This window comes from Lutra lutra, chromosome 3, assembly GCF_902655055.1.
Source record: "Lutra lutra chromosome 3, mLutLut1.2, whole genome shotgun sequence".
Lineage (NCBI taxonomy): Eukaryota > Metazoa > Chordata > Mammalia > Carnivora > Mustelidae > Lutra > Lutra lutra.
This window is the reverse complement of record NC_062280.1, coordinates 145,981,958-146,009,841: the sequence shown is the minus strand read 5'-3', so window position 1 is coordinate 146,009,841 and position 27,884 is coordinate 145,981,958. Positions and strand designations below refer to the sequence as shown.

The 27,884-nt window shown below is 40.7% G+C and overlaps 1 protein-coding gene across 4 annotated transcripts in view; it reads right to left on the bottom strand.

Annotated features, from left to right (window-relative positions):
- ENOX1 (ecto-NOX disulfide-thiol exchanger 1) overlaps window positions 1-27,884 on the bottom strand; it is a 571,933-nt gene that overhangs the window by 211,930 nt on the left and 332,119 nt on the right. For all 4 annotated transcript variants that reach the window (XM_047723525.1, XM_047723524.1, XM_047723527.1 and 1 more), the window contains 2 exons: window positions 3,623-3,766; window positions 2,407-2,544 (listed from right to left, as the gene is read on the bottom strand). In XM_047723525.1, coding sequence (XP_047579481.1) covers window positions 2,407-2,544; window positions 3,623-3,766 — 282 coding nt within the window. The remainder of the gene's footprint in view (window positions 1-2,406; window positions 2,545-3,622; window positions 3,767-27,884) is intronic.

Below are 27,884 nucleotides of genomic sequence, written 5' to 3'. Positions count from 1 at the left end.
TAAGTTGCTGGGAAAATCATAAATTGGTCATGGTTAAAATGTCAGAAGACTCAAAATCATAAGAAAAAATAATGAATTATTGAGGTTGAGGCTTACTCTGGAAGTCACACAACATTTTCGGAGAGAAGTGGGAGGTGGAGACAAGTCATTTCTGCTAGATGAATATTTCAATTAGGCAACTGGGAAAATTTGGGTGGAAAAATACAAATCTTTGCTCTCAAGTCAGTAGAGGGAAGTATCTGTCTGGGTTAAGCTTTAGGGAAAAGGGGTCTGGATAAACACATGTCCAAACCATAGAAAATGTCCCTTATGTCCACACATACATGTCATGCACCAGACTAATCCTCCCTTCCACGTGAATTTTTTTTTAAAGATTTTATTTATTTATTTGACAGAGATCACAAGTAGGCAGAGAGGCAGGCAGAGAGAGAGGTGGAGGCAGGCTCCCTGCTGAGCAGAGAGCCCGATGCGGAGCTCAATCCCAGGACCCTGGGATCATGACCTGAGCCGAAGGCAGAGGCTTTAACCCACTGAGCCACCCAGGTGCCCCTTCCACGTGAATTTTATAATATTTTGAAGAATTTTATAAATATCCTAAGTACAATGCTTTGTAACTTAATTTTTCTTCTTTTAATTTTACAGAGAGAGAGGGAGAGAGTGTGCACACCTGCAAGTTGGGAGAGTGGCAGAGAGAGAGAATCTTTAAGCAAACTCCCCACTTAGCTCAGAGCCCAATGTGGCCTTGATCTCAGGACCCTGAGATCAAGACCTGAGCCAAAACCCAGTGATGCTTAACTGACTGAGACACCCAGGCGCCCCTGCAACTCAATCTTAGACTTTCCTTTTTCTGTTTCCCACTTTCCCCTACCTCCTGTCTTCTCTCATGTTCTTTCTTACTATATGAAAACATTATATCTTATTATATGAAAAAATAAACCATATGTAAATACCTATAAGTATATACACATGTAATTTATTATAACTAGTTTAGAATTTCTATCTATGGACATTATTAAAAAGCTACAACAACCAACCAACCAACCCACCAACAGATGCTTGGTCAACTCAGTACAAAATACACAAGTCTGTGGGTGTAGAAATGACCTCTCCAAAAGCTGTTGGTTTCTACCTGATGTGTACCATCTACCCTCATCTAACTGGATGGGTGAAAGTGAATTGTTCTTCTGACATTAAAACAATGACCATAACATAGTAACTGACTGTTACCTTTCCATTGCAAATTCCAGGAGGGAGGGACCACACCTGCTTGATTTACAGCTGGAACTCCCCCACCCCCTCACCCCGCACTGGGACAGTAACTCAATAAATACTTGCTGAATGAACCAATGAGTGAGTGAGTGAATACTGCGAATTTTATGTAACTTGTTGGACAGCTCAAGTCCTACTTCCCTGATAATATCTTCTCTTAGAGCCCCAGTGGTTCATCTTTCTGGAAATTACTACATTATTAGCCTGTGCCACTACTTAACACCTGGTTCTACCATTAATTTTGTTGCAATTTTTTTTTTTTTTTGCTGTGTTTTGCAATTTAGGGAGACATGGTCCTCAAATGTGTGTGTATACATATATATATATATGTATACACACACACACAAACACACACATATAATTATTAATTTAAAATTTTTTGATTTAAAAATTAATTAAACATTTAAAATAAAAATTAATTTTAATTTGTTGACTTTAAATATACATTAATTTATACTTAATATAATTAATAAATATATATATTTATTCTGTTTCCCAATGTATTTTTACAGGGCACATGGAAAATCCTCGATAAACATGTATTAAATTAACAAGTGAAATCTTTTAACTGGCCTTCTACTTTGTGACATTTCTAAACATTTTCCTTATTTAATGCATTTTATTATGATTCCTAAGTGTGACGGAAAAAAAATGTAGACTATGGAGTCTGTTGAGTTGGGTTTCTAGTTCTGCTACTTCAGTGCTGGAAAAGCCAACTAAAGGCTTGTCCTTTGTTTCCCTGTCTTTTAAATGGGAACATTAATCAATCATTCAATCAATAAACAACAATACCTACTTGCTTCAAAAAGATGACTGTGGAATCAAATGGCATAATGTGAAAGAGTTTTGTGAATTAGAAAGGGAATGTTAGCTCTTCTAATGTAGCAATTTAAAATGTGAACTCAAAACTGCAATGCTATGAAGGTTACACACCGCCTATGGTCTTTTTCTTCTGAGAAGAGCTCTTCGGCAGGAGAGCCAGGTGATGAGGAGAAGAACTTCCAGCACAACCTGCCAAACATGCCCCTGTCATAAATCACAGACTCTGCTCAACACTTGCGTGTGAGGGAGATGACCGGGCCCCTGTCACCCCCACCCTCTGGCACTGCCACCGAGTCCCTTCAAGCCCAAGCTTACCGGACACGAGCTGCTGTCCAGGCAGCCCCACGGGAACCATGCCCAGGTTATTCATGGCGGTGGCCCAGGCTGTGGGATCTGTCACGGACATGTTGAGCTGCGTGGTGTCTATCGCTATACTTCCCAAACCATCGGCTGCTGTGGGAAGAAACAATGACTTTCAGTCAACAAGGCGAGAGAGTGTTTGTCTTAAAGGAGAGCACATTTCTGGAGAAGGGAGACTTCATTTAGCACATTCCCAAACCACACAAAAATAAAGCGCTGTAATCTACGGGAATGTTTTCTCCAGATGTAAACATAAAGAGTTTCCGAATACATTCTGGGAGGAAACTTAATGACATGTAGTTTGTATTATCCACAGCATGCCATTAAGAAAGGACTCCTGGAAAAACGAAATGAAACAAAACTGAAGAACTGCTTCTTTCTCTCAGTGAAAAAACACTAGTTAAGTTCCAAGGTTGAGAGGCAAAGCAGGCTTACTCCTTTGGTAAAACAAGTCGATTGGCTTAGTAGATTAAAAATAAATGCAATCATCTGCTTCTGAGTAGGATTCTGGAGCAGGCACACCTTCTGACTAATTAATAGAATCTTTAGAAACAGTTGTCAACTAGCCAAGCTGGTCCTGACTGAGTTCACTAGTGTTACCTTGTAACGTATTCTTTCCCTACTGTTAAGAAAATGCAGGTGTCGGGCGCCTGGGTGGCTCAGTGGGTTAAGCCGCTGCCTTCGGCTCAGGTCATGATCTCAGGGTCCTGGGATCGAGTCCCACATCGGGCTCTCTGCTCAGCAGGAAGCCTGCTTCCCTCTCTCTCTCTCTCTGCCTGCCTCTCCGTCTATTTGTGATCTCTCTCTGTCAAATAAATAAATAAAATCTTTAAAAAAAAAAAAAAAAAAAAAAAAAAAGAAAATGCAGGTGTCTGCCTAAAAGTGTCTTTCAAAATATCTCTTCTAAGGTCAGACTTTCAGCAAAACAAGCAAATAAATAATATTAAAAACAAATAGCACAGAGTTTAAAAACAAAAAACAACAACAAAAAAAACCCTCAACAAAATATGTGCCATTTGACTGAATGTTTCTTAATGTACACTAGCTCCACGACCTGATTTCTTTAAAGATCCCAGGTTCCTGGGTCAACGCACAAGTTCACCGCCAGGCCAGCTTTCCGCTAACTCAAAAGGCCTTCTTGTGTCCTGTGCCCGCTGCCCCCGACGTTTACCTGCAGCCATCATCTGAGGAAGCTGCTGGGGACACCGGGTGATGCTTTCAAGGCCACCAGCATCTAGTACTGAAGTAGGACCATCCTGGGCAGCAGGAGCGCTCTGATGGCTGAGTGCAGGGTCCCCACGGAGGTCATCAGATTCTGCAAAAGGGAAAGCAGTGTGGTGAGTGATCGTGATGGGGACCTGAGGGAGCCCTAGAGGGGAGAACTGCTGTCTAGGCAAAAACAGAGAGTGGCAAGGGGCAAGTTCCTGTCACAGAGTCACGGGCACGGGCCGAGCGCAGGGGCTGCTCCCCGTGCCCCAGCAGCCCGCTCCTGCCTGGGTTCACAGCTCCGGGTGCAGGAGGTCAGCCGTCAGTTCCCCGGGGAGCCGTGTTGCTGGATAGGCAGCCCCAGGCACCAGTGAGCGGCTAGGGCCTTGCCTCCTCCTGAACAGACATCACAGACAGGGCTTATCAGCCCCGGTACAGCCTCTTCCACACACTCCACATCAATGCAGAGGGCAGACTCAGGGCTAAAGATGATTTTTTTTTAAGTTAAAAAATTAATTGATGTTGTTATTTTGGAAGACGGTCGTCTGTGAAATGTACTCAGACGGGGAAAAAAAAGCAGGGAAGGAGAAGAGAAAGGCATGAAGCTCTTTGCCTTGAGGCTGGTAAAGGAGTGCACCCAAATTACAATAGTCAGGAAAGGCAAAAGGAGAGAATGGCAGGCGGTGCATAAAAGAAGACCGAGAGGATGTTGGGGCAGCAAAGGAAACGCAGTTGTTTCTTTTAGTTCTATGGAGATAAAGTGAACAGGCTACAGTTTGTTTGGTCTGAATTTTCCCTAAAGTCTCACAACACACACAAGCGTGTGCGCACGCGTGCGCGCGCGCCTGCATTTTTATTATTCTTTTCATAGCACTTTTCTAATAAAAACAAATAACAATAAAACATTTAATAAAGCTGCAAAGGAAAGGGTGCCTTTATTGCACACTATTTATAAAATGCTACGCCTTCTCTCCATCCTTAAAAATGCAAAACCACAGCATTCATACCTACATATTTTTTTCATAATGCATATTTTAAAGGCACTTTCACCAGTTTAAAACTGAGAAGACAAAACATACTGCTTAGATGTGTGATCTGAGAAGTTTGAATTGTAAGATTTGACATAACAATTGAATTTAATTATTTCTTTCTATTTAGGTATAAATTTAGAATTTTTTTTATTTTTTTTAAGATTTTACATATTTATTTATTTGATAGAGAGATAGAGAGACAAGTAGGCAGAGCAGCAGACCAAGGGAGAGGGAGAAGCAGGCTCTCCTCTGAGAAAAGAGCCCGATGCGGGTCTTGATCCCAGGACCCTGGGATCATGACCTGAGCTGAAGGCAGATGCCTAACAGACTGAGCCACCCAGGCAACCCTAGAAATTTTTCTAAGCCATGTTTCTGCCAATGGATATTGTAGAATTAGAAGTTATGGCCCCTTTGTGCGTGTCTAGTGCAAAGTTTGGCCCTTTTATGGTATGCTCTTTTGTTTCTTTGATTCTTAGGTAGAAGAATCAGTAATCCCTTTGAACACTATACTGTCAAAGAAAACTCACTGCCTGCTGAGTATAGGTTTAGCTCAAATGGAAGCTCAGATTTCAATACTTCAAGGATAGGTGGATAAAATGAGCAAATTGTTTCCATGGCCTCCACAAACCTCTAGTCTGGAACCAGAGAGGCATGCAAGATAGTGGGGGTTTTCCTAATAGTTTGTCAGCAAAGCAAACCATCATCATGCAGTAGAAAACAATTCAACTTTGGGAGCAAAATGGACTCAGGACAAATGTTTTATATCTTGCAATTAAACTCTATTACCCAAATGAATTGAGAACTTGTTTATCTATGGTGAATCAATGATCTTGGGCAATGGATGCCATCAGACGACAAGTCTCACCATAGAAATTCAACTCAGTAACATAAAGACACAGCTAACCTAAGTGTGTGCCCTTTGGCTACCCACGTATCAGCTATATTTCTATGATGAAACTTCAAAGCACTTTCCCCTCTCCACCTTCAGCCAGTTCAGATCACCACAGCAGAGTCTGGCTACACTGTTCCTTCTTTGGCTCGAATGGCCATGTCGTAGAGTCATTTCAGATCATGGCAAGGTCACTATTTGTCTTACTTATCACCCCAAATGAAGTTTAGTTGGCTGGCTTCCCTCCAGCTTGGGTTCTCCCCAGATGGGCATTAATCACAGCTTTCTGTCCAATGAGTCTACGGTTCTGGAACTTTACAGCGGAGAACATCCCTTTATTTTGTAGACTTCACAACTTGTACCTGACCAGCCATATTTCACTTTGTCTTTTTATAACAGTACTTTAGGAATGGTGTCAGCTTTCCATGGCTCCATAACTGTCTGTTCCGATGGTAGTTTTTTTCTTTAATGGTTATGGTGTTACAAAGGAACATCAAATGTCCCGGGGGCCCACAGCACCTCCGCACACTTTCATGCCCATCCTAAAAGGATGCATTCATTCATGTATTCATTGAGTGCATCAGTGAAACAAAAACAAACTAACAAAACCTCATTGCTTTGTTGGCAAGATGTGGTTTGTAAACCTTATTCCCTAAGGAGACTCTGACATCTGTTACAAGTCTTTAGTCTACCAACCCAATGGTTTCAATGTCATACAACTTCATGTAGCTACCATCTACCCAGAACGGTAACTCTAAAGTAAGTTCTACAACATCTTGGGCATATCGAAGAGTCTCAAGGATGGCATGCATTCTTTTAAAACTGTTAATTTCCTTGATGCTCAGACGAAAGATGATATTTTTAATTAATGACTACCCAGTAATTTATGAACAGTGGCAAGAGTGATTTTCATACTCTACTAACATCTATCGTTCCTATTGAATACCTGCCTCTTTAGATGACTCAAAGCCATAATGCCTAATTTATCATTCAAATCAATTTCTCTGCCTTAGTGTTCTTATTTCTAAACTATAGAAAAGATTAATATTGCTAATGGTGTTTATTTACACACAGAGATGTGGGGAGTTAAAAAATTATAGCTAATAAAGTACTTGGAATATAGTAGGTGCTAATTATTATTATTTTATTTGGAAGTGTAGTGTTTCTATTAAGGTACCCTGGGATCTTACTGTTCTACTGGATAATTATGCAATTAATTCTAAAACAGTGAGTAACACTTGATATTTCTAAAAGTAAGCATTGCCCTAGTTTTCTATGCCACACCTAAATGGTAGCAAAATGTTTCACTTTCTACAAATCCTTTATAAAATAATATAATGTGATTTAAAAGATGTGTGATTTTTTTCCTCTAGGTTTTTTTCCTGTCTATGCAACTATGAAAGCTTTCAGGAGACTGATGACCAATTATGAAATTGGTAGTGTGAATTTACAGTTTTTAGGGCGATGAGATCATCACAAAATAATCAGATGTACAAAGTGCCAAAGATAACAATGCAGCTTTGTCCAGGGTTCAGCTGAAATCTAACCTGTTCTTTATTAAGGTATATTCAAGTACAAAACCTCATACTCAATTTCATAACTGTTTAACAAGCTCTAAGCTTGGGATTTATCAATGAGGCAAATTAATTTTTCAAACTGACCAAGCCTATGTAAATACTATTTTCTTCTTCCCCCTCTCAAAAACAGCCAAACAAACAAACAAATGGCACGTGCTTCTCTCACTGTAAATAACACAGCTCTTGCTAACCCGGTCCAACTTTTACGGGTCCCAAGGGCACACGCATGCTATGAATAATAAAACCCATCTCTAACTATCCACAAAGCATAGATTGCTATAAAATGGGGTGGAGATGTGTTAAGTTTTAAAAATTCTCTTACTTTTTAATTTAAAAGAATGATTTTGTTTGATGTTAAGTCCTCAGGTTCATGCCTACGTCAGTAGAAAAATAATTATAGTGAGAAAATCACATTTATTAATGTGTTCTTAAGAGTTGGTTCCAAAGGAAACTTATTTCATATGACATGTGAATCTTATTTTACAGGAATTATTCATTAGCATTAACATGGCGTATACTTAGAGCAAAAAGAGAAATGCATTCCCATCCAAAGTTCTACTTTTCCAGGACGAAGAAAATATTTCATTTTGATGTTCATGTAATCAGTAGGATACTTTTGAGGTTATAGAAATGTCCCCTAGTTTAAAAAAAAAAACCACAGAATATTGTTAAAGAGATGTGGTTTCTTTATTAATTCCATGATTTTTAAGCAACTGTCTGAATAATAAGGGAGACATTTCTGCTTCGTGCAATGGTAAACTAAGTAATTCACACCAGTTCTCCCACTGAGAAACAACTAGAAAAACTTAATGTCTTTTCAGGTGTTTTGTGAAATTCTATTATTTTTTCAAATACAAAAGGATCCCAAAGGACACACTCTAATTACTGTAGAGGGTTACTAGGCTTCTAAGGAGAATGGGTCCTTCCACATATTGGGTCTTAGTATCTTACTGATCTAGGAAATGAGTGGCCTCTGCAAGTTTTGAGGCAGAGTGGAATTGCTTTGCAAAACATGGTAAAAAAGGACCCCAAGGGTAAGCACTCTGAGGGGAAATAAAGAAGGGGTTTTGGTGGCCACCAGTGGGGAAAAAAGCACTTTGGAAAAGAGAAACGATGAGGCAGATTTTCAGGTGGCTTGTTGGGAAGTATACAATGTATGCCAGCATTTTTCTGCCCCACTCTAGACAGAAATGCCTACATGACTCCCTAATTCTTAGATAGGAGTTATTTTGGGAGTTCTGGGTGTGCTTCAGGGGAGCAGCTGATAATGAAGATTACTTAAGGTACCACATGATAAGGCAATGATAACATTTTCAAGGCTGTTAAATATACAGGATGTTGGTTATGAATGATCAGTATCTCCTGATTAGTGAGAATAAAAAGATTAAGGTTTCAAAGAAGAGATTTAGATTTAACTGGATTTTATGAAGAATTAGAGTTTATGGGAGAATTCCTAATGGGAGAATTGTAAAGTAGGAATATTTTATCAAAGAAGGATACAAAGATCGTTCTCAGTGATGGAGAAAAAAGTCACCTCTTGGAGATGATTCTGGGCAGAGGTTGGAACTGAGCAAAGAGCAATTCAGGCAGGGCTGAACCTTATAGCACGTTCTGGCAAAACCAAGAAATCAAAAAGGTCTTCTTTAATATCTAACCTTTGACTCATATGTTTATACAATCACTGGCCTCTTCTCAATAGTGTCACAATTTGACATACACACCAGTACTGTGCCCCTGAGGAGAGAGGCCATTCCCTGGTTCGTAGTTTGTAGTTTATTCTTTAAATGAGAAGGCAAAGGAGATATGTACTCCCCCCGCTATGCTCCTATAGCTCTCTGGACCTTTATACCAGCATTTGTGACTTTGTATTTGGATTAGTTGTTTATTTCTATGTCCCTTATAAATAACACGCTTACAATGATTCAGGAGAAGAGTCATCTTTGCATAGCTTGCAGCTAACAAGCACAGTACCCAAAATGTGGCAGATGTGTATGTGTTTACTCTCTCTCTCTCTCTCTCCATATATATAGATAGATAGATAGATAATATAATAACAATAAAATATAGATAATAAATATATATATATCTGTATTTATTATCTATATTTTCATTAATGAGGGGAATGAGTTGACCCATTTATGTAATTATATATGTCATGTATAATGTATAGTTATATAGATTATATATAATCAATAGTTACATATAATACAAAATTTGTTATATATAATGTTACAATGTTTATAAATTCACAAAATATATGGAAAATGATATGTAAGTTATATGTGTGTATATATACACATTCATATATGTTTTTCAAGTGAATTCAGTCACAGAAGGAAGAAAGGAAATTAAAAAGGAAAATAAGATGAGAAAGAAGGAAATAATAAAGGAGCAAAGGGATGAACTTCAGTTCCAGGGTCCAATTCCAAAGGCTGGAGTTTTGAAAGCTAAAGAACACAAGAGGGGAAATTGCTTCTGGAAACTAGAACACAGACGAATTTAAAGTGTCAAAGGAAGACAATTTTTAAAAATGTTAGATCCTTCCAGATAAGCTTTTGGTGCACTTAACAAGTCATTCTCCAAGATCTAAGATCCCACACCTCCCTGGCAACCAATGCAGGGTCATAATCAGGCTACAGTGAGTCTCCCCCTTGATGAGACTTTTTGCAGCTGTTCTTTGAATGTACTGAAATCTATAAATAATAGCATCTCCAGACCCATTAAGCAGGACATTAGTGTAATAAGGGCATAGATATACATATATGCTGAAGAAGTGAAATCATTGGAAGAAAGGAAAAATCTCTATTTGGCGTGCACCACAGTGGACAAAAAGCAGGTCTGGCCATTTCTCAAGCACAAAAGGTTGTTAAGGATTTGTGATTACATCCTCCATTTTTCCACTCTGTCTAGCAGCCAGTTTTAAACTACAAATCATTGTCCTTCCATCTTGGGGAGGACATGGTTATTGAATGGATGATAGGGTTTTACCCATGACATGTCTGTCTTCAAAGAACTCAATGTTGAAAGAGACAGAGGGAGATGGAGACAGAGAGAGAGAAAATGATTGAGACAAAACAAGGTCTTCTTCTGAACTCATGAAATCAAACAAAATCACCAGATTTGCCAGAGACAGCTCAACCAGCATAGGCATGAAAGTAGATAAAAGCCAATTATCTTCTGACACCAAGAAAAATACAATTTGGCATTACATTTGTAAGTGTAGAAAAATGATAAAGGTAAAATTATTTTGTTTTCAGGAAACCTATGCTTTTAAAAATATTATATTTCATTTTTCTTTTTTTTTTAAAGATTTTATTTATTTATTTGACACAGAAATTGATCAGAAGTAGGCAGAGAGGCAGGCAGAGAGAGAGGAGGAAGCAGGCTCCCCGCTGAGCAGAAAGCCCGATGCGGGGCTCGACCCCAGGACCCTGGGATCATGACCCGAGCCGAAGGCAGAGACTGTAACCCACTGAGCCACCCAGGCACCCCATATATTTCATATTTCTAAAATGAATAAAATAATAAAAGAGAAAGCTTGAGACCATAGGGAAAAAGTATTTCCCTTTCCATTAAAAATGGAAAAGAAAACATGACAAGATGCTATGGTGACAATATATAATTTCAAAGTCTTTGTATAGGCAAGTTTTAAGATACAGGAGCTTCCCACACTTAGATTAGTTCAGATTTTCTGAGAAGGGTAATATTATATCTGAAGGCTGTTTATGAAACATGTAATGGGTCAACTCTGACCTCTCATTCATGGATATCCATCAACCACATACACAATATGTTGTCATACATTGTTTCCTACCTTCCAAAATACCCCTAGCACAGGGAACATTATCATTGCTGACTCTGCTGGTGAGTGAATTATTAAAGGACGCAATCTCATCCATAAACATAAGCCTGGGTCCATTAAAACCAGAAGAGTCTCACTTTAAGCAAAGCTTTTTCTAAGTCCCTAACAATTCAGGACAAACACACCAGGTTCACAGAACATCAAGGTTCAAGCCCAAGATTTCATTAATTTCAACTTCTCCTGGGTGTGGACTGCCCACCAAGTCAATCACAGACAAATTTATGAATGTGAATCAGGACAGATCAGAGAACTGGTGCTTCTCCTCACCGGACAAGTTGGTTTCCTGTTTGCACACTCTCTGTTCTCCTCACATTCCCATTCAAACAGTTCTGCTGGTGAGACCAAGCAAATACAATGCTGTAACTACACAGAAACTTCCCTTGAGATGGCAGAGCAATGGGTGGCCAAGGAGGTGCAACAGAGACCGGAAGAAGCAGACCTTCTGAGAGAGGGGTAACACCTCCAAAACAGACTTTGGGCGGACTTCAGGCTTCAAAGGTATGAGGTCTATAAACCACCCATCCATCAAAAAGTAATTTTGTATGCGTGTATAATGTATTTGCATGTATGTGGCATATTGGTCCCACGCTGGTTTTTCCAACCCCACTTCTACACAGAAAGCAAGTTCTGTAAATGTTATTATCTTCTTATATAAGAGAAGGCTGGCAATATCATTCTATAATTTGTGCTGTTTTGAACTCTGTTTTTTCATTATGTACTCATTTTACACATTGCCCCAACCATGAAAAACGTATTAAGCTACAAAGTGGAACATTTTAATTGTAGTGGGTGACTAACTGACCCTTACGTGGCTGCAAACTCAGGTAAATGAATTATCTGTTTTCCGAAAAAAGCCCTGATTAGAGCTTTCTAATCTATGGAAATCTACCTGCAGTAAAATTCAGATCAGAGCCTGACCAGCCTGAGCCAGACGCTCATCCTGATTAACATTTCTCCTCGTTGGGTCACAAACAACGCTTTAGTTATTCTTTAAACTAATGTGCTCTTAATGATGCCTTTGCAACGCCATGGATGAAGTATTAGCCCTAGAGTCATGACTGCCCCAGGATTTAGACTTAGCAGGGCTCCTCACCTCCACTGGGGTGCCCAGAGCCAGAGGCCTTGTTTTCTGTTTCCTTAAATGACCACACACAGCCCTTGTTTATGGTCTGAAAACAGTGAACAGGATGGTGGGGGGCCTTGGATTCCTAGGAACAGTCCTTTCCACTCCGTGGAGAGTCACAGATGCTGTGGTTACCTCATGGGAGTGGGCCAGCTGGAGAAGGGCTTGCTCCTGGGGCAAACGAATGTACAGCCAGATATCTGACTGGTAAGTTCTAGGCTGGTGGGAAGTGTTCTGAGGAAGTGGTCAAGCCCTGGGTGTCCCTGGCTATGTTCACCAAGCTTCAGATGGAAATGCTCAGACAAGAGGAAGGCCTTCAGGGCCTGAAAACATGCAGGTTCTTGAGCTTGGAAGTTGCAGGGTGTGTAGCAAGGTGGTTTTAGCCTCTAGGGACATTTGTGATTTTGAAGCTAATAGAAAGATGGTCTTGGTTCTTTTGTGGTGAAGGCTTTATGTTCTAACTGCTCTTGGAGGTGGGGATCCTCAGAAGTAAAGACTTGCCTGACGATCGTGATCTTAGCGAGGCCTTTATAACACAGAAATCCTCCATGGAGGCTCCTGCCTCCGAAAATCAGGGCAGGATAAAGGCAATGGAAGGTTCCAGCGCTGCGAACCAGGCCGAAGGTCACTGGAAAATGCTGCTGTCATAGCTGTAACTCCATTTCTGCTCTCAATCTTGGTTACATATTTCCATACAAGGGTGTAAATGTGCTATCCTCCACCCTACCTTCCCCCATTAATACTCCTTCTCCCTGTCAGTAGGAGGAAATATGTCCCTCTTCAGAATGTCAAACAGAAATCCTTCCGTACAAGGGAATGGCATTTGGAGGACTAAGCTCCTCAAATAGCATCTCTTTTTCTACTCCAGTCTTCCAGATCAACAACGCATCTGCCCTGGGAAAGTAGCCTAGTTTTCTAGCTGTGGCTGTGTTATCAATTATGAACTAAAGGCACAGATTCTCCCATAATGCTGGAGAGCAGAAAACATTTTGTGTCAACAGACAGTGAAACATGCATCATCAGAATCAAATACTTATTTAAGGAAACACCAGGAAATGTTGTGTTATGAAAACCTCTCTAATTCTCAAATTTAATAGTCATGTAGACTTCATTACCATTGAAAATCTGTTGTAAGTGGGGCTTTCTCAAATTGCAAAAACTCCTGAGTCTGCCCCGTTATGGATAAATCAGAGCTGGTTTTCAATGAGAGGAGTCACTCGTAGGAAAATCATTTCAAAAGCAGAATTACAGAAGTGCTATGCAAAAGTCCTATAGACAAAATGTATCGAATGTCAGATATGAGTGTATTTTGTGTGTCCAGTGCCATGTGGTCGGGGGGCCGCCAAAAGCGAAGTCCAGCTGTCAGTCACCCCGGGAGTCTGCAAAAGTCTTATTAAACGGCTACTCTGAGGCCCTATCTCCTTCCTGCCTATGATGTGTGAGATAAATAAGGGTCTATTTTCCCCTTAAATTTGCCAACCTCTGTTTAGGAGCAAATGCTATCCCCAGTTACTTCTTCACAGACCACTTACGTATGATTGGGGGGAAAGTGGAGGAGGGCACGAAGACTGACCAGAAGAAACGGATACGAGAGGAAAACATCTGGCCTTTGGTACTGACTGTAATTTCATGTTAGCTTTAATCATTTTTATTTATGGTTTTCTTATTTATAAAAAAAAGAAATTATGCTGAATGTGCTTTGTGGGAATTACAGAGCATTGTTATTGCTACTGTGGTTTATTATTTTCACAGCAAGATGGCTTAAACCCAACCTCGACAAATATTTTAAATGAATTCCCACTAGTCCTATCGCATCTTTTTTTTTCCTTTTTAGTCTTAATGAAAAAGATATTCTGCTCCTCAAGTCCTCGGATGTTCTTATTCTTATGCAATTCTAAATGTTATGGTTTATTAGGAGATAATGCTTATTGTAAAATAATGGCGAAGAAAATGCCCGGCGCCCAGGGGTGGTTCTACAGTGCAGCATACATAAGGGTGTTTGACGGGGCGATGGCTGCTAACTCCAGATAGTCGCCAGGCTTTGACCATGAATGCAATCAAAGTAATGACTTTATGACTTGCATAGTCAAGTAGACATGTGTTCACATACTTCTCCCAAGTATCAACCTGACACAGTCACTAAGACACAAAGCATTTTATTAGCAACCGACCAACAAGGCCAACATCACCGGGAGACACATGATCAACATGGAACTAAATGCAGCATCCTTTCCAGACTTCTCACAGTACAGTCTTACTAACAGAAGACACCATCCTCATTCAAATAGACACCCCAAGCCCTTGCTGCCATTCTAACCCACCGATGCCACAATCCCTTTTTCTCTGATAGTGAGATTTGTGGCGGTGGAATCCAGCGACATTCTTTCCAATCTGAGAATAAACATCATTATGGGCTTGGTAGATGGAAATGAATATTCTTTCAAGGGCATTTTTATTTTTAAGGTATTGTGATTAACACTAATACTTTTAATGAGTTCAGGAATCGAATGTCTGTAAGGTAAAGGGAGAATGTCATTCCCTCAGTCCTTCTCCCAGAGGCACCCCATGGGAAAATAGCTTCTTGTGTAACAATCCCACATCTCTGATCTTATGAAAAAATCAACAACCACCCACGAGATAGAAGTTATTGGCCAGTTTCTACAAAAGATGAAAAGGTTCAGAAAGTGAAGACTTTGGCTCATTTACCCAAGGTCACAAAGCTAATGAATCGCAGAACCCCAAGGTTCAGTTCATTTTAGCCTGGGCCTCTGTTGTCGTAGGTTTGGGGAACTGAGGTTTTCTCCAACAAAGGCCAGACTCAGAAACCCTTCTTGGTTTGACTGGCTCTAAGGCACCAGTGTCTGAGGTGAAGGGTTACTCCATTCCCCGGGGGACACATTCACTCAGCAGATCTTTATTAAATCCTTATTATATGCAGGCAATGTGCTTGAGAGCAAGAATGTAATGGCAAGCAAGACACAGACGCAGTTGTGGGTCTGCAAAATAAAAAAGCATTACCAAACTTGGGCTGGCTGTAGTGTGGCAAACTAGGTATTCCTAGTGATGAGGGAGCAGAAGGCAAGCCGAGGACAAAGAACAAGCTGACACCCTGCAAACCAACCCCCCACTCCCAACTCCGGGGTGGGACATGTGTAACATTCATCCAGGAAGCTCCCAACAGTCTTAATATTAATGCCTTGCTAGAGGGAAAAACTACTTGAACTTGACAATGGCAAGGCCTCCAGTATCCTGTAAGTCCTTAACATATGAAAATCCTTTTGAAACCTCCCTTTTCCTTACCTCCCCCAACTCCCAAGTATGATCAGCCACCCCTCACAACCCCCTTGCAGCAGCTCTTTCTGCCCACGGGTCCTGTCCCTGTGCTTTAATAAAACCAACTTTTTGCACCAAAGAAGTCTCAAGAATTCTTTCTTGGATGTTGGCTCCAGACCCCAACCCACCAAACCTCACCTACATTCCAAAACCACATCACTAGGAACTTGCCTATCATAAGAAAACAATAACAACAACAATGAGTATCGTTAGGCTTGCAGTAAGGAAGGACACTCAAGATTCCTTCCTTCACCTACACTCCCAAAAAAGACAGGTAGGCTGAAACCAAGAATTGCTATGAGCAGGAAGTATACAAGAAGCCCAAGTTGTTGGGAGAGAAAATGCCAGTATCGGCACTGCGCCAGGAGACGGCCTGACAAGTCAAGGTAAAGCCACAGTCTGAGGATCCCAAGATGATCAGGACCCAGAAACTGTTATCTTCACATGGTCCTTCCCCCAGTTCCCAGTCATCCAAGTTGACCCTTGTACTTCAATTATAAAAGTAGGCAAGGGAAAGAATTTGAGTTGGGAGCTGAGTAAACCAGAAATCCCATTGTCTAATCCCTGGTCCAAGGAATCACTGACATATGGGAGGTGCTGGAGGCATGAGGATCTGTGTTACTGTGGGACATCCACTTGAATCAGAGTCCCGCCATGTGCTTATCAGAGTCATCATCATTATGGCAGTTACTCTGCAACCCAGCAAAGATAAACTGTCTGCCTGGCACGGAGCTGGGGACTTCCCTCTCCTGCAAAACATGGCAGGGCAGTTTGGTAGCGCAATTTCCATATCGCAGGACAGCTCCTGCTCCAAGTTCCCCAGGGGCCAGTTTCCCCGAGCTGTTCCACTTTGTGCCTTCAATCCTCATCTCCCAAGTTATTTTAGGGGCTAACACATAATGTGTGTTGGAGGAACCAAAAGAAATGAGACGTCACTGGCAACGCGGTCAGGTATTTTGACAGTTAAAACCCAGACTCCTTTAGCTAGGTTCTCATAGAGGAATTCTATCGATTCCAAAACAGCAGCATAAATTCCATCAAGGACAATTTTGTGAGCCCCTCTTCACACCAACTATTCCTCCCCTTCCCCCTTGAAAAGGACATATTCTGTTCTCAATGGTTTTTCTACCAGTGTCTTGGTTTAATTCATTGCTAGTTCACATGACACCAGAATCACAAATTAGGGGGCTTGAGTCTGAACGTGGTAGGGGTTTGGCAGTAGCATCTCTGTTGTGGTCTGTAAACTCCTGTGCTCTAGCCGATCAGACAGCAGGAAAAGCACATAGTGGAATCCTGATGTCCTAATCCAGCAAAGGAAATTCAGAACAATGGCTGACAAGGGCAGGGCCTTTCAGATACGTTAACTGTTGTTAGAGCACTCTTGGGAACCAAGGAGTTGAGCAGGCCAGTTTAAGCAGGGCAGAAAATGAAAGAGAAAACGTGAGTTAATACTGAAAATATGATGCGGGATAAAATAAAAGTTATAGTTGTAGTCTTCTAATCAGAGTTGGATGGGATTCAAATTGTTTCTGAATTTGCAAGCTCCTTGTTGAGCTAAATTGCCAAAATAAATGTATGAGGGGAAAAGGTAACTTCTAAAATATATTAAATGTAACACAATGATTGTAAGTATAAATGAAATCCAGACAAGTGCATTTCCTCTATGCCCTGTGATCAGTTTTTTGTCACATATAGTTGTGCATTTTTATTTTATACTCTCTACTAGTTTTCTTGTATTTGCACATTCTTTTTTTTTTTAAGATTTTATTGATTTATTTGAGAGAGCGAGAGAGATCACAAGTAGGCGGAGAGAGAGGGGAAGCAGGCTCCCTGCTGATTAGAGGACTGGATGTGGGGCTCCATCCCAAGACCCCGAGATCATGATCTAAGCCGAAGGCAGAGGCTTAACCCACTGAGCCACCCAGGCACCCCTGCACATTATTTAAAAAAAAAAAATTTCTATTTAATTTAGTTAACATATACTGTATTATTAGCTTCAGGGGTAGAATTCAGTGATTCATCATTTGCATATAACACTCAGTGCTCATTATATCAAGTGTCCTCCTTAATGCCCATCACCCAGTTACCCCATCCCCCACCCACTTCTCCTCCAGCAACTCTCAGGTTGTTTCCTACAGTTAAGAGCCTCTTACGGTTTTCCTCCCTCTCTGATTTCATCTTGTTTTATTTTTCCTTCCCTTCCCCTATGTTCAAGCTGTTTCTTAAATTTCACATGAGTGAGATCATATGGTATTTGTCTTTCTCTGACTTATTTTGTTTAGCAAAATGTCTTCTAGTTCCATCCACGTCATTGCAAACAGCAAGGTTTCATTCTTTTTGACGGCTGAGTGATATTCCATTACACACACACACACACACACACACACACACACATCCCCACACACCACATCTTCTTTATCCATTCATCTGTCAATGGACATCTGGTCTCTTTCCCTAGTTTGGCTATTGTGGACATTGCTGCCATAAACATCGGGGTGCACGTGCCCCTTTGGATCACTATGTTTATATCCTTTGGAGAAATACCTAGTAGTGCAATTGTTGGGTCATAGGGTAGCTCTATTTTTAACTTTTTGAGGAAACTCCATAGTGTTTTCCAGAGTGTCTGCACCAATTTTGCATACTCTTCTTATTTATTTTTTTAGGAGGGAGGGAGAGAGAGGAGAGAGAGTGCGGGGAGGGGCAGAGGGAGAGAGAGAGAATCTTAAGCGGGTTCTGCACCTAGAGGGGAGCTCAGTCTCACAACCCTGAGATCATGACCTGAGCCTAAATCTAGACCCTTAACCAACTGAGCCACCCAGGCACCCCATGTGTTTGAATATTCTCAACCCAAATCAGTGAAAGCTTATAAACAACAGGGGCTCACCATGGAGGCTAACCAAAAGCATTGCTTGTCTTGTCCATTGCCACCAACAGCATGCACTCTACTAACAAGCCAGGTGTGACTTAGGTCTCACTAATGTGGGTGGATAGGCACTAACCAAAGGCAAGGTGCCCACTCTCAGGTTTCCTCCCTTTCTCTGAAACAACTGACCAGGTCTTTGTTAACAGCACACGTAAAGTTTGCTGAGAGGAAGAAGTCAGTGGCTATAACAAGATACAGAGGCTAGCAGAAGACTGTTTGCCCTGTCTCTTCACCTGCCTATACTGAAACTGAATCAGGAAACTGCAGCATATTTGGTCAGAAGGGTCTTTCTATTTATACTCATAATTTCTTTCTTTCTTTTCTATTTTTTTTTTTCCTTTTCCCTCAGAGAGATGGGTGTTTCAAAATTCTGATCAGAATTGGCAGTGGGAAAAGAGCAGGGGAAATAATGGTACTCCAGTACTTCTGTGGCATATTCACAAACCCTATGAATTTTTAACGAAGGAACAATGTCCACAATTAGATTTGAAATGAGGTTTTCTTTGTAGGCACGTTTATGGTAAGTGGAGTATGAGTGGATTTTACTTTATATTCAGTAAACGATACCAAGTACAAAAAACACCACGATTTAATAGAAAATAAAAGCAAATTGTTGATCGTTCACGGATCTCTGTTTCTTCTCCTAAATTTACAGAAGTGTGGCAGTTTCTAAAATTGCATTTTACTTTATTTAAACTCCAATATATGCCAAGGAACTCAATGGTACAGAAAGTCATTTTCAAGAAGTCATGACCTGAAAGCTCTCCTTTTGTTATTATATGGAGAATTTTAAATTTCTGTTTTATATATGTGTGTGTGTGTGTATGTATATATATATGTATTTATATATATTTATATATATATATTTATGTACATAAATATATATATATATATTTTAGGATTTTATTTATTTCTTTGTCAGAGAGAGAGTTAAGCACAAGCAGGCAGAGCAGCAGGCAGAGGGAGAAGCAGACTCCCTGCTGAGCAGGGAGCCCAGTGGAAGACTCGATCCCATGACCCTGGCATCATGACCAGAGCCAAAGGCCGATGCTTAACCAGCTGAGCCACCCAGGTGTTCCTGTGTGATATATTTTAAACTATAAAAAAGAATTCCCAATGTATAACTTTGGGGAGAAAGATACTAAGCTTCCCCATTCGGAAACTAATCCATCTCAAATGAATATTAAAAAAAGTTGAGTGAAGAAGAAAATAGCCTGGGGTTATGGCAACTTGATTTGCATTTTGAGGCCAAAGCTGAACTCTTGTCTTCCTATGGCTCAAGTTTCTAGCATCACAGAATCATACATAAACAGCCTCCAGCACCCTTGGATGACTTTCAGGTTCCTCTGGAATCTGCCTCCTGGTCACCTCGGCTACCTCAGTTCCTACGGCATCCCCTCTCCCGGAGCCCCCAGGACTCAGGCCTCGTTACTCTTCCTTGAGCCTGCCAAGCAGGGTCCTCGCTCAGTGACTGTGCCCTTGTGTTCTACCACACCCTGTCCCACCACCTGCTCTCCTCTCAGTCCCCTCTCTGAGGAAACGTCACTCCCTGCAGACAGGCCCTAGATGACCTACCCAAAACCAGTTCTTCCATCCTTCTCCTGTCCTTGTTTATCTCCACAGGATTTCGCAGGTTCTGAGGCTGTATTACATAATCATGTCTTTGGTAGGTTGGTCTCCTGTAAGGACAGGCTGACCAAAAAAACAAACAAACCTGTGCTTTTCCTGCTAAATCTCCATCAGCCCAAATGGTGTCTAGTACACAGTAGACATGCATCCTCCTTTCTCCCCACCACAAATTCACTGAATAAATGTTCTGAGTAAGTTTGTGTACACACATGCTCACACAGACACACACACAGAGTATTAATCGGGTCCTTTATTTTCTGTATTTCCTGATGCAGGAAGGAGGCCTCCGTCTGGATGCTTGGTGGCACTGGAGGGACCACGCCTTCCAGGGCTAGCCCATTCCCGAAGACAGCAAATAACTCACCTGAGACCACACTTTTCAAATGCAAACCTAGAACCCAGACCTCATACTCTCAATCATCTCTGTCATAGGCGCTCACACTCTAAACCACCATTCCTCTGCCCTCACTGCCCCAGGGCCAGGCACCAGACACCTGGAGAGAACCGCTGTACCTCAGGGCCTGCTCAAATTATTCCAACTAGTCAATCCTAAACCTGCTTACTCTGCTTCGCTCATTCCTTTCCTCAGAAACCACACTAAAGCCTCTTGCCCACATTCCCCCCTCACCCCCCTGGGCTCCCACTGCATCCTGACTGACCTTAGTCTGGCTCCCAGTGTGGCCCAAGGGCACACTCTGCTCTTAGGAACTCTGAGTAACAAAATATTTTTCAATGTATCTCTTGATCTCTTGGCTTAGCCAAACCTAAATAATAATAAAACCTGAATTTTAAAATGTGCACATACAAATCTGCTAAATGACTCAAACAAATGAAGTTCACTGTGTCATCAAGCAAAATGACATGACCGTGACCAGGAGTCACGGTTTTCCTGGACTCATGAGAAATAAAGTGTCTGTGATGTTCTAAAGATTTAAATGTAATTTAGCCCTCATCTTGGTTCTGAGATTAATTTATGAATTGTTTTTGTGGTCATTATTGTTGAATTCTACTTTGACCCTCAAGCATTTTTTTTTAAGATCTAAATACCAGTAAGTCAACAGAGCAGCCCTGCCTTGTTCTTTTTTTTTTTTTTTAAGATTTTTATTTATTTATTTGAGAAAGAGAGAGCGCTAGAGTGTGAGTGGGGGATGGGTCTGGAGGGGCAGAAGGAGAAGCAGACTCCCTGCTGAGCAGGTAGCTAACTTGGTACTTGATCCCAGGACATCAGGATCATGACCTGAGTAGAAAGCAGACACTTAAATGACTGAGCCACCCACGCACCCCTGCCTTGTCCTTTTTTGCCAGACACAAATAATTAACACTAGACACCAAATACCAATAAACTGTCAATGAAGCACATACAAATTTATTCTCTTTAAACTTAAGGAAACAGTAAGTCTTACCTATAATTTTCTAAATTATAGTAAGCTTTAAAAGCAGTGAGGACACTTTTCCATGACTTGAAGCACTCAGTGAGTTTTTCAAAGAACATTAGAACCATTACAACACAGTTGTTCTCTTCTCATTCCAAAAAAATATAGTTCACATTGTTCCATGGCCCACCGGTCAGATGCCTCGATGTTCTCTGCTGGCACACACCTCAGGCAGGGTTAAGTCTGGGCCTGACAGGCGGGGCAGTCCCAGAAACTGATCCTGAGAAAGTGACCTTTGATTCACCCTCACAGTAAGCTCAGAGGAATGTGCTGGGTGGTTACCCGTTACTTGCACCTGGTAAGGAGGAAAGCCTTAGGCTGGAGTCTTCAGCACAGTAGGGACCGCCAAAAAGCTACAAAGATGGCCACAGGAATGGCAGAAGGAGCTTCTAGAATGAACTGAAGGGAGCCTAAGCTCTGTCAGTTGCTGCCTCTGGCAGACAAGTCTTCAGTGGGATTTGATAGCCGGGGAAGCTTGCTCTCTAAGGGGGAAAGTGCCACTGAACCTTCCATTCCATGCAGCTGTCCTCACGTGGTCAAACTCATGCCTCCTCCACTTATGTTACACAGCACTACATAGCTACGGTCTCCCTGCTGGCATCTATATCCTCCCTAATAAAAATACCTTATCCTGCTTAAGGTATTAGTAATAATAAGAGCTGATTTTCAGCAAACTTCAGAAAGGTCTTAAAACTGTGTTCACATGCTCTGAAAAGATGCTTTCCTAATCTATGCAAGGATTAAAGATTTATATCAGAGGAGAGAGGAGTGTTCTCTCTAGGGAATCAGCTTTCCTTTCTCACCCAAAGTCCCCACTGCCTCCCACACCCGCAGTAGGGCCGCTGCCCTCAGAGTACTGCCCTCAGAGCCCCGCCCTGCTCTCTCCTCTCCACACAGCCTTCCTTCCAGGTGAACACGGAGGCCCGCCTCCTCCAGAAACCTGAGGAGATCAACTTTTTATGGCGGCTTGCTCCCTCCAACTCAAGGGTGGTATGTCTGGGGATTTGATGGGAGATGTGAAACCATTAGTTTAGCTTTTAGAGAGTTATGTTTACTTTTAGCCATGTGAAACTGATGTTTCTGTGGATTTAAAAAATGGTCAAATATTGGAAGTTTCACATAGTCAACCTCACATGTGTCCAAAAAAATGTACTAGAAGAAAGCTGTATGATTTTGCTGATATTACTGCTTAGGAAGAAGACTAAAATAAATACTTTAGCGAGTCATGTATAAATAAGTAAAAAAATGTTCTGATGGTACAAACATGGCAAAACGTGTTAAACTGAAATCCACCTTCAAAGGGCAAACATCTGCATTTTGACAACCAGTGTTTCATATGCCTCTTTGGCCATTTCACATGCCCCATTTTGGTGGTTATTTTCTCTGTATGTCTATGTGTTTGTGTTTTCTCTTCAACTGGTTTCCCAGACACTCAAAGGCAGGGAGTAATCTGAATGGTCAACGTCTCAGCATAATACCTTGTACACCGCAGACAGACCTATCCTATGGACCAGCTGGTCACTTACAATGGTATCATCAGGAAACACCATTTGTTTTCCTTTTTTGTTTGTTTGTTTTATTTGAAGTAGGCTCTATGCCCAACACGGGGCTTGAACTCATGACTCTGAGTTCAAGTATGGCAGCTCCACTGACAGAGCAAGCCAGGTACCTGTTTTCCTTCTTGTTTTTCTAAAGCTGGAAAGTGATTGGCCATGCTGTTATGGCCAGGAAGCCTTAGACCTGCAGCAACTTAAAACTGAGGACTTCTAACAACGTGGCACATTAGGAACTTCTAAGAAGTATTAAGAGGCAGTGTGGTCTATTGGACAGAACACGGGCTGACCATCTGAACTTGCTCCATTTAGCAGCCGAATATGCTTCCCCATCCCAACAGACAATGCCACAAAAAGGTAGGAGGGGAGAAACTATGGGAAGCCAGCTCCTCCTATGACATGCTCCTGGCCCCATCCTCTCTGTTCAGCTACTGACGACTGTAGCCAGCATTAAGTTCAGTTGAATACTGTCCTTTAAAAAATGATGCCTAGGTCTTTTGAAATGTGTGGGGATAATTACAGCTCACATGTTTAAAACATTACCTAATGTCACTCATACAACCTATCTACTTCACTTCTCGTTTAAAAACACAAAATATTACACACAGTTGGTATTCTGAAAGGTCTTGTAACATGTTTCTTTTAGATACAGCGATTAAGAAAAAAATTATGCCTACTAACCGGTCTTGCTGCGATTCGTAGAATGCTAGGTCTTCATAATACCTAGGAGGTCGGTCACAAAGATGTTATGATCAATAACATTTTTATAATTATTATTGAAACATGTGGTGAGGAGGGAAGAAAGATTGCTTTCATCTGGGGTGTCAGGGAAGTAGCACAGAGAAGAAAACTATGGGCTGAGTCTTGAGGGATAAAAAAATACCTCAATGGGGAGAGAGAGGGAAAATGGCAGCCCAAGAAGGGAAAGAAAAACCCCAATGTGGGAAATCCAGAGTGGTGAAGACCACTGAAAGGACAGGGTTGTGTCTATCTTCACTACTTTACATTTAAGTGGAGTTATTCGATTATATTGGTCTCTGTATCTACAGAATGACAATGGTAGTTTACATTCCCTAAAATGTTGCTTTGAGAAAGATGTGAAGGAATTTAAATTCATGCTTCCTAAGTATAATGTTTTCCTATATAAAGATGCTATTTTATCAGCTAGAAAACTGAAGTAAAATTTTTTTATAAAAAGACAGACTGAAAGGATTAGGAAGGTCTTGAGAATATAAACATACATTTACTCACCAACTCATGAAATACTAAAACTAGGGTTTTACTGCTCAAAGCGTGAAAGGAAGCATTTTAGTAGAAAGAAATTAAAGCACATTTTACAGCATAGAAAGTAATCTCAGAATTCATTAATCAAGAGACCAAAATATATGCAAAATATATATTTTTAAAGAGTTTAAAATAAAGTCATGGAAAATAGATTCATAATGATTTAGTTAAACCAGGTTAGCAATGGCAGGAGTCTGTTCACAACCTTCGAGGAGCCCCAAAGTGAGCTTTCTATAGCCTTAATATTGACCAGTTGCAAGGAAGAAAAAAAAAAGTCAATAACAACATAAGGATTACTGGACTCTTAGAAGAAAGTTACTGTACCAGCCTGATGTTCATAATAGTGAGGACAGAGAACATTAATTCTAATCAGATACCCGCCATTGACTTGTGAAAAACATTTTAAAAGTTCAGTGAAAAGGTAAGTATGCTATGAACACAGAGATATCAACTCTAATAGAAAAGAGATTCTGAAAAATAAAATTTTGATCATATAAAACTCTATAGTCATAATCTTAGGGAAAGAAAAGGGGATGCCGTTACAGAAATCGCTAAGTCTTTACAAGAACTGTCGTGGTGAATTCTGGTTCTACAAAAATGAGAAGTAAATGGAAACAATGACACAGAAGTAAAGATAATCACGAAAGTGGGAAGAATTCTTAGAAGAATGCTAGAGAGGCCTATCCCCAGAAGGACTAGAACTGAACATTTTGAAAAAATACCAAAGGTAGTACATGGAATATATTTAAACATACCTGAAGAGAAGGGACAAAGACAAAAAGAAATACTTCGGAGCAAGGCCATTAACAATGCACAAGAAGCATGAAAAAAATTGCTCAATTCCCATTTTGTGGGTCTCCCTCTGCAAGCACACAATGCATTAATTGGAAATGGTATAATAAACCCCCATGGGCATGGAATTTCAGCCCAGGTGGTAGTAGGAGTAGAGAGAGGGAAGACAGTAGAGCTATCTTCAGATACTCTCAGAATAAGAAACAAATGTGATGCTGAATCTAGGAGCCAATGAGATAGGATATTAGGTTAAATACTACCCACTTCTCTTCCCTGCAAATCTGAGTTTGTAGCAAGTTTATTAAGATTAGCTCATTTGACCTTGAGAACTTAGTGCCACATTGAAACTGCTCATGACAACTATAGAATTCCAAAGAACGGTGTCGGTTTTGGAATAACAATTTACTAGCTTGGTGACTCAGGGAAAAAAGAGAAAGGGTGAAGCTAATCTTCACATATTAGAAGGAAAGAAAATATAGAAGATAGATCAGATTAGTTAAGTAATACATCAAAGAAGGGAATGAGGACCAATGGGATATGGCAAACCCATTTCAGGTTCATTCATTCTTTTCCCCTTTGGCTCAGTGAATATTTAGTTAACTCCTGTTGTGTAGCATTGGTTTAAGACCTACAACCAACAAAAAACTCACTCCAAAGAAGACTGGCCCAGATAGATAGGGCAATACACAAGTATAAATGAATGGATAGATAGCCAAATGCATACTTTAATTAAAACATGGGTTAATATCAAGGACAGAGAGGAAGAATCAATCAACGCTCCCAGTAAAGTGATCTTAGATTTTCTTCATGGATGGCTAAAGGTTAAAACTGGAAGGGCATTAACAAGAAATGAAAAGTGTTTCAGTGATCAACAACACTATGAACAAAGACACTCGGGTGAAGAGTACATGGCATGTACAGGAATGAGTGTTTTTGTCTGGCCGTAGCTTAAGGGGCAAATGGTAGGGAATGATACTGAAAATACAGGCAGGGGAATACTAGGGAGTTTGATTTCCATAGGCAATGGGGCCCTAATGGAGTATTTTAAATTGGGAGTGACAGGATCAAATTTGTAATTTAAAATAATTCTTCAAGTGATAGAGAGGGGAAGTTCACAGGGAGAAAAGCTTGAAGAGGTGAACCTATTCTGATAATAATTACTAGAGTCCAGGTAAGATATGGCAGTAGCAGAGGAGAGAAACAGTGGGAGTAGATTAGAGATATTTCTGCAGACAGAAAGATAGGACTTGGTGAGCAATTGGAATATGGAGGTAATGGTGCAAGAAGGTAATATTCAAAAATGATTCTCCCCAAGAAGGTAATATTCAAAAATGATTCTCACCAAGGAGACTTGGTGGATAAAAATAGGGGATTTCCAAGGCATAAGAACAGTTAAAATATGAGTTTAGTGTGGAAGGAGGAAAATGTGAGCTTTTTTTTTTTTTTGAAGATTTTTATTTCATCTATTTGACAGTGAGAGAGACAACCAGAGACAGAACACAAGCACAGGGAGTGGGAGAGGGAGAAGCAGGCTTCTGCCGAACAGGGAACCCAATGTGGGGCTCAATCCCAGGACCCTGGGATCATGGCGGGAGCCGAAGGCAGACAACTGAGCCAGCCAGGAGCCCCAATGTGAGCTTTCTATAGAGCAATCAATAGCCCTCATTAATGAACTTACATAATATATGCAAGCATGTTGTCCCCCAGGCAGATATCTGATTCTACTGACAGCTACAGAGCTAGCCTCTGCTCAGCACACAGTGATTCTTGGCCTTTGATGGACACTGGAATCCCCTGAGGAGGTTTTTGTAACTATATCTGGTCTCCACACTCTGATTTCTAAACCCTCAGTGGATCGGATGTGAGGTTCCAAGCATTTTTTGAAACCACTCCAAAGAAGATTCTCATGTACATCAAAATTTGACAGCCACTGGGGATGTAGTCAGCAAATAACTGATCCATTAATTAAAAGAGGACGGGAAGGAGAGAAGGCTTCCTGAGGTTTTCGAAAAAGCAGCTAGTTGCCTCTACTCAACGGTATGGTGTTGGTTGAAAAGTACACAACATGACCTTTCATATTTTCCAATCTAAAACAATTCATGAATGTGATGTTATGGTGTCCCTAGCTTTGACTCTTGAAGACAGAGCACTGGTTGAGTGATCAATGAATCTTTTTGACGTCTTTCTCTTGCATTTTTAACGGCCATCCTGCCTAATAGCAACACATTATTTAACTTTGTAATATTTTATTTACTTGCCCCAATGCCCATTAAGGCAGGCATACTAGGTTTTTTTGCTCACTATTGTGTGTCCAGCATTACCCAGCAAAACACAGATATTCAGTGAATAAATGAGAAATGAGCCAGATTGTTCCTGTGAAAATTTTTAGGCTATACTGTATCACTTTCGATAAGCCTAGGGACCTGTTCGTGAGTGTATTATAGACCCAGAAAACAGCTTCAGAAATAATAAAAACACATAGAGTAACAGACAAGACATTTTTATATATTTTTTACCTCAAGGAAACACTTTGCCTCCAAAACTTCAAGGTTATATTCACAGCTCCTTATAGAAAATAAATGAAAAATATGGAATAAACATCTAAAAGGATGAAATAGGCCCAGGTGTTTAAATCTGAGAAATATTTAAACCATGGTCCTATTCCTTATCTAGAACTAGGAAGTCTTAACCTCAAAGTCTGATTGACCTGGGGCTTTCATATCTATTATGTGTTAGTAATCAGGTCTGACAATTAGGTACAAAACAAATACACGAATGAAAGGGTGGGAAGGATAGGA